Below are 10,538 nucleotides of genomic sequence, written 5' to 3'. Positions count from 1 at the left end.
TCCTTTCTTCCTTCCAACCATCCAGCCACCCATAAGGTATTGTTAGCAACTCTCAAGTTACTATTCCTACTAGCAACCCAGAAATTTCTAGTAATCACAACTATAGGCCAAGTGCTTCAGTAGACAAAATGGGGAATACAGCTTGAAGAGGATCAGCCAGGTCACATCCTGAACCAATGGCTGAGCACCAGGTGAGAAGGGGTGGCTGATTCAGGGAGCTCAGCTGCAAGCAATGTACCTGGAAGCACTGAAGCCTTTATCCACACCTCCTCACCCTCATTTAAGTGTTCACAGATGAGGGAGTGACATCTCTCAGAGTACAGATTGCACTCCTTTTGATTCATCACCAGTCATTGGAAGGACAAGCCAATTTTTCTTCTTTTTTTTTTTAGCTGCTATTGCTCCATTGTGTTTCTATCCTCCAAGAAGGCACTGTCATCACCTTATTTCTCATTGACACATCCTCATTCCTGTCATGTAAAATTGACAGTGACACCTGGGATCCATTTCTTTATACTCCAGATTGCTTTTAGCACCTCAGGGAGAGGAGAGGACCCATAACCTTCCTTATTGTAACCTCACGTGTGGTGCCTCTATCATCAGGAACACATCCAGGCAGAGAAGAGCTTCTAAAGACACTTCCCAATCTGACTGCCCTCTCTTCACAAATGACATGTTGCTGTTCACCTTCAGGTGTAGAAGCGTGTGAAAGGAAAATTAGGCATGTAGGGCTGTAAATAACACACTTGTACATCACCAGCCCAGAGCTATCTGAATCTCTTTAATCCTAGCAGCTTTATCCACCTGCTGGTTGTTTAGATGTCATTCAGTGGTTTATCTTGTGGAAATGAGAGCATCTTACAGAACGTACTTCTGTAATCACGTTCTTCTCCACATGGCCAGCAATAACTTTTCACAATGCAGCAGATGTGAGGTGTTTGCCACTGCGCTGCCTGTTGCACAACGTATGTGGTGTAACCACTCCCATGGAGTATTTTCCACCACTGATGATTAAGTACAGAGACAGAACACAGGTCACTTTTCTCATTCAGCAATATCTAAAGCCAGCTGGATGGCCTGCAATTCTGCTCCATTCACCCTCTCCTTCGGGGGTTTCTGCACCTTGTCATGAAGGACTCCATAATCCAATAAATGCTCCTGTATGGCCAGGAGAAAGACCGTTAGTGTCTCCATTATGGGTCAACGCAACTGCTCACTACTCGTTAAGCAATACCCAAACAGTCCTCTAGGAGCAGCTGCTCCCACTTCCAGCCAACTGCCCCAGCTCCATCACTTTGCACGTTGTCACACGATGTGCAATATCCCTTTGGCCAGGTTAGGACAGATGTCCTGGGTCTGTGCCCCTCAGCCTCAAGTACACCCACAGCCCTCTCACTGACAGGACAGCACAAAAAGCAGCACAAACGTCCTCGGCTCTGTGCAGCACTGCTCAGCAACAACTAAAACATCGCTGTCTTCTCAACACTGTTTTCTTCCCAAGGCAAAAACAGCATCACACGAGGCACCAGAAGGAAAATCAGTAGAAAATTTTGGGAACGTGGCACCTCATTCATTCCATGCAAGAACATCAGGGACACTTGCTTTCCTTGAATCGGTGCCCTGACCTCTGCTCCCCAATGTCCCTAGGTGGACCTGTAACCATACCTTACTGGAACCTCATACACAGTACCACTGTAGTTAGGAAAAGACCCAGGCTGAGAAGAGCTTCCACAGACCCCTCCTGCACTGACACACCTCAGTTCATGGGAGACGTTGCCCGTCAACATCAGAAACAGAAGACTACAAACAAACCAGTGATCCTTAATGGAGCTAGAATGGTATCTGCACATCAGAAGACGCAGCCCCTATATTAAAACTCAGATTCTTTCAGATTTCCTACTTGATTTTATTGGTTTCGTCACCAAGCATTCAAATCAGGGAAATACATGAGTGAAATGAAGTATCAGAAATATCACACTGCTTTGAATTCTCTGCTTTCTTAAACATGACATTCCAGAGATGCTGTATTAAAACTCATTTAGATTTAGATTAGGAAAGAAAACAAAATACAACCAAGAAGGAATACAGTGATCAAAGAGCACTCTGTGGAGCATGCAGAACCAAGGAACTGCTGTTTCAATGTGCATTGTGTGAATGTCAGCCATCTCTATGGCAGCCAGCTTCCCAGTGATATTAAAGAACATCTTTGCTGGCAACATTCAGCTTGGATTCACAGCTACACAGCCTGGTATTGAATAGATTCCATTATTATAGAGCCCACCAGACAACAAAAAAGAATGCATAAAAGCAGATGAATGAAAATGGCATCTTGAAGATTCAAATTTTCTTCCCACTCTTCACTTAATTCTTAGGAGCAACAGTACTATCACAATTAGATTTCACATCACAGTGATACCAGCATGCATCCACCTCCAAACGTAACAGAACTACAGAAAAAAATACGTGAATAAAGTACAGCTTCAGAAGACATTGTCCTTGACTTCTCACACAGCACATCTCTGCTTCCCTCGTTAGTTTTGGTGCAACGTTTGAGACTCCTTCACTTTGCTTGGAAGAGATCAGCCCATGAGGACCGAGATGCTTCTCCTTCTCCTCCCTTACTGATGGCTGAGCCAGGGGCTTTGATCCAAACTGCCATTCTCCTCTGCTGCCCTGGGAGCCGTGCCTTCACACAGGGGAGCTCGGCCCTGCAAAGAACACAGTGGACGGCTGACATTGGGCCGTTAACGCTAAGCAGGTGTCACTGAGAAGCTGGGAAGGCTCATCTGAACCAACGTGAATGGGAGACCACTCTTCCCTGCCCAGAGGCAAAGAAAGAGGAGGGCGGGGACACAGCTCTCTGACCTGAACAAGACGACATTAAAACCCTATTACGAACCCTATAACATTATTAAGGGCCTGAATAAGGACCTCAGAAAATTGGAAATCTTTTTTGGATCAGGAAGAGGGGAGCAGACACTAACGGTTCCCTCAGGAACAAATACCGTGCTTTAAAGCCAACGGTAACAAGAGGATAGGGGATGTGGGAACTCAGACAGCAACGGAGAGGTAACAGACTCCGAGCTGATATCAGTTACGCTGCCTCCAGTGCCGTGCAGGAGAAACACGACGCCATCACCACCGCGGCCTCTCCGCAGCTCCCTGCCGTCCCACAGCCGCGCTCGGGGCCGAAGCCTCACTCCCAGCCTCCGTCCCCGCCTCCCTCCGTCCCCCGCACCGCGCTGCTCCCGCGCTCCCCCTCGTCCCCCGCGCGGGGCTCCGCTCCCTCACCTGCACGGCCCAGTCGCCTTCTTCTTGGCCGAGGCCGGCCGAGCACAGCGAGCTCCGCTGCTCGGCCGCGCCCTGCGGCAGCCCGGCGGGGAAGCAGGGGAAGAGCGGCCCGAGGAAGCGGAACTCGCTGTCGACGGTGCCGGCGGCGAGGCGGACGTCGTAGACGTAGCTGCGGGGCAGGGAGCCGGCGCCGCTGTCGGCGGCGGAGCGCGGGAACGTGGGCAAGGTCCCCGGCTCGCCCCGCCGGGCCCGCCGCACCTTGGCGGCCACGGCGGCCGCCGCGCCGGCCACGAAGAGCGCGGACACGCAGGCCAAGCAGACGCTGAGGTACAGGGTGAGGCGGCCGTCGGGCTCGGCGGCCGGCGCCTCTTCGCTCGCCCGCAGGCGGCCTTCGGAGAAGCCGTCGGCCAGGGCGACGGCGAGGGTGGCGCTGGCGGAGCGCGGCGGCCGCCCGCGGTCCCGCACCAGCACCACCAGCCTGTGCCGGGCCGCGTCGCGCTCGCCCACGGCCCGCGCCGTGCGCACCTCGCCGCTGTGCAGCCCCACGCGGAACAGCCCCGGCTCCGTCGCCTTGGCCAGCTCGTAGCACAGCCACGCGTTCTGCCCCGCGTCCGCGTCCACCGCCACCACCTTGGCCACCAGGTAGCCCGCCCGCGCCCGCCGCGGCACCAGCTCGCCCAGCGCCGCGCCGCCGTCGGCCGGCGGGTGCAGCACCACGGGCGCGTTGTCGTTCTCGTCCCGCACCAGCACCCGCAGCAGCGCCGTGGCGCTCCGCGGCGGCGAGCCCCCGTCGGCCGCGCGCACCGTCACCTCCACGGCGCGCACCTCCTCGTAGTCCAGCGGCCGCACCACGGACACGTCCCCGCTCTCGGCGTCCACCGACACGGCGGGCCGCTCCTCGCCCTCCTCCCGCACCAGCGCGTACCTCACGCGCCCGTTCGCGCCCGCGTCCGCGTCCGTCGCCTTCACGCTGCCCAGCCGCACCGCGCCCGCCTCGTTCTCGCTCACCCACATGCTGTACGCCGCCTGCGTGAAGCGCGGCGCGTTGTCGTTCACGTCGCCGATCCGCACCCGCACGCTTTCGCGAGCGCTCAGCCGCGCCCGGCCCCGGTCCGCGGCCACGATGCTCACGTTGTACTCGGCCGTCGTCTCCCTGTCCAGGGCCGCGCTGGTGCGCAGCTCGTAGTGGTCGGCGAACGCGGCCGTCAGCCTGAACGGCACGTCGCCCTCGATGGCGCACTCCGGCCGCCCGTTGTCGCCGGAGTCGCGGTCCCGCACGCTCAGCAGGGCCACCACGGTGCCGGGCGGGGCGTCCTCGGGGACGGACGCGCTCACCGAGCTCAGCTCGATCTCCGGCGCGTTGTCGTTCACGTCCAGCACCTCCACGTGCACTTTGCAGTGCGCAGACAGACCGCCGCCGTCGCTGGCTCTCACCACCAGCTTGTGAGTCTTTGCTTCTTCAAAATCCAGATTGCCCGAAACCCGAATCTCACCGGTCTCTGAGTTCAGATTGAAGAGTTGCAGGGATCCCTCCAATGCCTTTGTAAAGGTGTACCGCACTTTGCCGTTGGTTCCTTCGTCGGGATCCGCGGCCGACACACGCACCACCAGCTGCCCCGGCGGGCTGTTCTCGGCCACGCGCACCTCGTACACCTCCCGCGAGAACACCGGCATGTTGTCGTTGGCATCCAGCACCACCACCTGCACCTCAACCGTGCCCGACCTGGGCGGCGAGCCCCCGTCCATCGCCGTGAGCACCAAATGCAACTCCCGATGCTCCTCGCGGTCCAGAGGCCTCTCAAGGACGAGCTCCGTGTATTTGGCTCCACCTTTTCCTTCCTCAACAGCAAGGGAGAAATGCGAGTTTGGAGACAGGCTGTAATTGTGCAAACCGTTCGTCCCAACGTCCTTATCCCGTGCTTCTTCTAGCGGGAACCGAGATCCAGGAGCTGCCGTTTCGAGTATCTCCAGAACCACCTCCTTCTGCGGGAACACGGGGGAGTTGTCGTTCACGTCGCGAACCTCCACCTCCCCGCGGATCAGCTGCACCGGGTTCTCAAAGAAAAGCTTAAAGAAGAGCGCGCAGCTCTCGCTGTGCGGACAGATCCGCTCTCGGTCCAGCGTCTCCGTGACCGTCAGGACGCCGCTGTGCGGATCGAGGCGGAAATGCTGCTCGCTCCCCTCGGACACCACGCGCGCCTTGCGAGCCGCGAGCTGGCTCGGAGAAAGCCCCAGGTCCCGGGCCACGTTGCCCACCGACGAGTCCCTCGCCATTTCCTCCCACACGGAATAGCGCAGCGTTTCGGCCCCGCTCTCCCACACGCAAACGCACACGAGCCACAACAGCACTCGCCTCTCGCCGCCGCCGCTCCGGCTCCCGCTCGCCATCCCTCTCCGCCACGGCCGGCCTTTCCCGCCGGCCTCCATGCCTCGCCGCCTTGCTCGCCGGCCCCGACGCGCGCCGCTGCCGTGCACCCCCGAAAGCCGCCGCACTTTCCCAGCGGCTCGGCCCCGAAGCCCCCGAGCGCCCGCCTCCGTGCCCCGCCGCCCTTCCCGAGCGGCTCGCACGGCTCTTCTGGACGCCTGCGCCCCTAAGCGCGCTGCGGCCACACGGAGCTGCCGCTCCCTGGACAACATCCCCACCCAGCGGCGCGACGGCGAATTGCTCCTCCTCCGCCTTCCCACCAGTTCCCGGTTCGAATCTCCTTTCCTCTTGCACACACGATCCCAAGGCGCACTGTTAAATACGCGCCGAGTTTGGCAGCAGGCTTACTGCTTACTCGCAGAGTTCTGCTCTGCGTATCACTTCTCAGGTCTCCACGCAAACTCTTCTTCCATGTAGTGTGGCATTTGCAAAATGTTCTGTCATTTCCATTGGTGCTGTTGTCATATTTTCTTCTTTTACTCTTCCTTTTAATCAGCAGACAGTAGAAAGGCAAATAGACACATAGCATTACTGAATGTTCCAGGGAGCTTACAGGGCTTACAGTGTTTATAGGGAATGATACTGAATCACCAGTACTGCAGGTTGCTGTCACATTAGAAAGATAATTCTCCTCTAGGACCAGATCCTGATAATGTTTTCTTCACATTGGGTGAGGCAGTGCTGCTCATCTGCACAACCCAGGGCTCTCATGTTTTCCTCTGTGAAAGGCATTATTCTTCCTTGACATGACATATTGCATGTGTGCTTGATTTTATCACAACGCAACAAAGCTCTCACACCTAATTGAAAGTTGTCTCCAGTTGGATACAAACAAATCAAAAAGATGCAAATTACTTCCACAATTTGGAGATGTTTGGGAATTCCAAAAATGATGCAATACAGAGAGTAGGGGAAGGAAAGGAAAAGGAAGAGAAGGCATAGACTTGCTCACCCTCATTTTATACTTCTCCTTTAAGTATTGGAAGGCCACAATGAGGTCTCCTCAAAACCTTTTCCAGGCCAAACAAACCAGTCTACTTCAGGCTTTCTTCACAGCCCAGGTTCTTCACTCTTCTGGTCATCTTCACGACCTCCCTTCATTCTGCTCCAATTGCTCCATGTCACTGCTGGTGGCCACAGACCTGGACACGGTACTCCAAGCGGATTCTAAAGAGAGCAAAGCAGAGAGGGACAATCACTTCCCTCACTCTGCTAGCTATCTCTCTTTTTTGATGGAGCACGGAATCCAGATGGACACCCGAGCTGCATGCATGCACGTATGGCTCATGTCCACCAGAAACTCCAAGTCCTTCTCCACAGGGCTGCTCTCAGTTAGTTCTTCCCCCAGAATATACTCAAAACTGTGATAGATCGGACCCAAGTGCAACACCTTACACTCCAACTTGTTGAACCTCATTCATTTCACATAGGCTCCCTATTCAAGTCCCTTTGGATAGCATCCCTTCCTTCTGTTGTATCAATAGCACCACTCACATTAGTGCTGGCAGCAAACTTGTTGAGGTTGCCTTTGATCCCACTGACAAGGATGTTGAAGAGCACTGGTCCCTAAATTAGTGGGACCTCTCTCTAATAGACACCACACATCTCCAGTCTCCACCTGGACATAGAGCTCTTGACCAGAATCTTATGGCTGTGACCATCCAACCAATTCCTTATCCACTGAATAGTCCACCATTCAAATCCAAACGTTTCCAACTTACAGTTAAAGATGTTGGGTGGGACCATTTCAGAGCCCTTGCACAAGTCCACATGGATGACATCACTTACTCTTCCTTTGCCTAATGATGCTGTCACTGCACCACAGAAGTACACCAGGTGGATCAGACAGGATCTGCCCTTGCTGAAGCAATGTGGGCTGTGTCAGATCATCTCCCTTAATTGCATGTGTCTTAACATGGCTTCTGGGAGAATCTGTTCCCTGATCTTCTCTGGCACAGACATGAGGTTCATGGGTCTGTAGTTTCCCAACTCTTCTCAGCAGGCAACACACTTGCCCATCCTTCCTTGTCTAATTCCACTAAACAGGTTGTATTTCTTCATTGTAGTGCTCCAGCTGTGTGAAGCTTCTCACCACATTTCCATGATAACAAATAGGTAATACATGTCTAATTTCCTCAATTGTGGTTTACAGGTCTTTCTTCACAATGCATGCATTGCGACTGAGGAACTTCAGATGAACTTCAAGATGTGTTACCTTCTTAGAGGTTCCCTCCCTAACTCCTTCCAAACAACTCTGAGGGAGGAGATTACCTGTGCTCCCAATCCTTTCAGCATCATTCCAAACGATATGAATTCCATTCATGTTTTCTTGTCCACTCTGCAAACTCCCTGAATCTACTTGAAAAAGCAGGATAGAGCAGTTCTCCAGCTTTATCAGGTACAGGAGCCTCTTCTCATCATTGCAAAGGCAGGCCATCAACTTCACTCAGATGCAGCCATTGTTGTGCCTTCCTCTTACATTCCTTTTGCTTGAAAACATGGTAGGCTAAATAGCATCAGAGACTAAGACAGTTTTCTATCTTTTCCTTCCTTCTTTTCTTCCTTCTTTCCATGCATGCAATGTATCCATTCTTCCATCCATTTGGTATTGATACCAACTCTCAAATTACTATTGTTATTAGCAACAGAGAAATTTCTAGTAAAATCAACTGTAGGACAAGTGGTTGAGAAGAGAAAATTGGGAAACATGGCTTGCAGAGGAATTGCTAGATCACAGCCTGAACCAATGACTGAGCCCCAGGTGAGAAGGGATAGCTAAGCCACGGAAATCAGGTGCAAGCAGTGTACCTGACTGAGTGGAAGGAATGGAGCCTGGATCCACCCCTTCTCACCCTCATTTCAGGGCTAGCAGAAAAGGGAGTAGCATCTCTCTGAATAGAGATTGCCTGTCTCTTGAGCAGTTGTTACAACTCTTTACGTACACAGCTCTTCATTCATGTCATGCAAAAATGACAGCGACACCTGGAATCCATCTGCTTGTGCTCCTGACAGGATCTTGGCACCTCAAGGAGAGGAGAATGGATCCATAACCTTTTTATTGTAGCCTTAATATTGATTCCACCATGGCTGGGGACAGATCCAGGCAGAGGAGAGCCTCCCAAAGACACTTCCCACTCCGATTGCTCTCAACTCATAAATGACACGTTGTTCTTCATCCTCAGATGTCTAAGTGTATGCAAGGGAAAAGAGGCACATGGGTCTGTATATAACATAGCACTAGTTTGCCTGTCCAAACCTACCTGAACCACTTCAGTCCTAGCAGTGTTATCTACCTGTCACAGGAGCTGGAGCAACCACAAGGGGTATAATGTGAGTTGGAGCAACCACAGGGACGTTCTGAGACACTGGGCAGCTGCAGGGCCTTTGCCATGCACTGGAACAACCACGAGGCCTCATACGGGAGATGAAGAAACAACAATTATAGTCACAAGGAATACACTCAAAACAGGGCCTGTTTTGAGGGCTGGTGACACTACAGGGCCTCTACAGGATTTGAAGCAAAATAGGCTGTGATAAAGAATCTGCAGCAAATGTAGGCCCGAGGGCAGGGCAGTAGAAACTACAGTAGTAACTATTGCCTGTGGCGGTAGTTGGAGCAGCCACAGAGCACGAGAGCAGGGCTTGGAGCCACCACAGCAACTGGCACAGGCCTCAAAGCAGCCATAGACACTGTAGTGAGGGCTGAAAAAACTACAGGGCCTATCACAGAAGTTGGAGCAGCCGCAGGGCCTGTCACATTGTCATCAGAGTTAGAGACCTTCTCTTACCCTCTCTTGAGTGTGCTGAATAGCACTGATCAGGGTGCAGTAGGCATAGGCCAAGCCCCAGCACGTGGCAGTCATTGCTGTCTCTCTACAATTGCCAGAGTGATGACACATCTGCTGCAAACAGTTTGCCAATTCTTCTGGATCCTGCACATGTTCTGGACTGCAGTTCCAAAGCACTGCTGGTGCCCACTCTTCCGGGGGCCTGCTAATATCCTCCCACACAGCCTGACACTGCAACAGGGCACATCTCTGGGTTGTATTGATAAAGAGTTGGTTAAATGTAAACAAAACCAGAAACAAATACAGGAGACACAGCGGTAGGATCATGCTGGTTTGAACATCTCAAGGACATTTAACATTCTCAAGAGCTATTGTAACTAGGCCAAAAGATAACGGGTAGGTGAAGGAGAAAGACGAGTGAGGAAATGGAGGAAATCATGGCCTGTTCACGCTGCCATAGTCTGGCTCTCTAAAGACACAAAGGAAAACATGTAATTCTTCATAGTGTCTGAGAGATGGTTCCCTAAGAACGAAGATGATGATAGTGTGCAGTACAAACACCCGCTGAGTCTCCTGAGCAGTAACTTGAACACATCAGAACTTGATGTTACATCTAACAGCAAAATGATCATCTTCTTCCAGCCCCCTAAGATGGTCAACAGCACAACAGGGAACAGAAATAGCAACTAAGGTGTGAAATGTAGTCATTTCTAGAAAACACTCCAAGAGAATTCCAAAAATAATTGAAAAGCTAACACGGTGCCCAGAAGCTAATAAACTACTATGACACATACAACAATTCTGCTTTAACATGCTTGGATAAGATCTGGGTTATCACAGCCCTTTGGGCCACAAGTTGGACACCAAAAACAGTGTTGTACTATATAACCTGATAGCAGCTCAGCACCACACGTTCATTGTTCACCACCCTCTTCCAGCAGGATGGGGGAGAGAACCAGAATACAAAACCAAAGTACAACTCCTGAGAGAAAACAAAAAGATGTAGAGCTGGAGGAATGGAGACAGAAGTACTG

General features: G+C 52.6%; 1 protein-coding gene across 1 annotated transcript; it reads right to left on the bottom strand.

The window, feature by feature from the left end:
* Window positions 1-1,882: 1,882 nt before the first annotated feature.
* LOC146543295 (protocadherin beta-15-like) lies at window positions 1,883-5,894 on the bottom strand. The gene is made up of 2 exons (XM_085236559.1): window positions 3,292-5,894; window positions 1,883-2,708 (listed from the first exon to the last, which is right to left on the bottom strand). Exons 1-2 carry the CDS (start codon window positions 5,716-5,718, stop codon window positions 2,619-2,621), a joined length of 2,517 nt encoding a protein of 838 aa, XP_085092685.1. The 5' UTR covers window positions 5,719-5,894; the 3' UTR covers window positions 1,883-2,618.
* Between the last annotated feature and the right edge of the window lie 4,644 nt (window positions 5,895-10,538).

Source organism: Meleagris gallopavo, chromosome 15 (genome assembly GCF_905368555.1).
Source record: "Meleagris gallopavo chromosome 15, MGAL_WU_HG_1.1, whole genome shotgun sequence".
NCBI lineage: Eukaryota > Metazoa > Chordata > Aves > Galliformes > Phasianidae > Meleagris > Meleagris gallopavo.
This window is presented reverse-complemented; position numbering and strand designations above follow the sequence as displayed.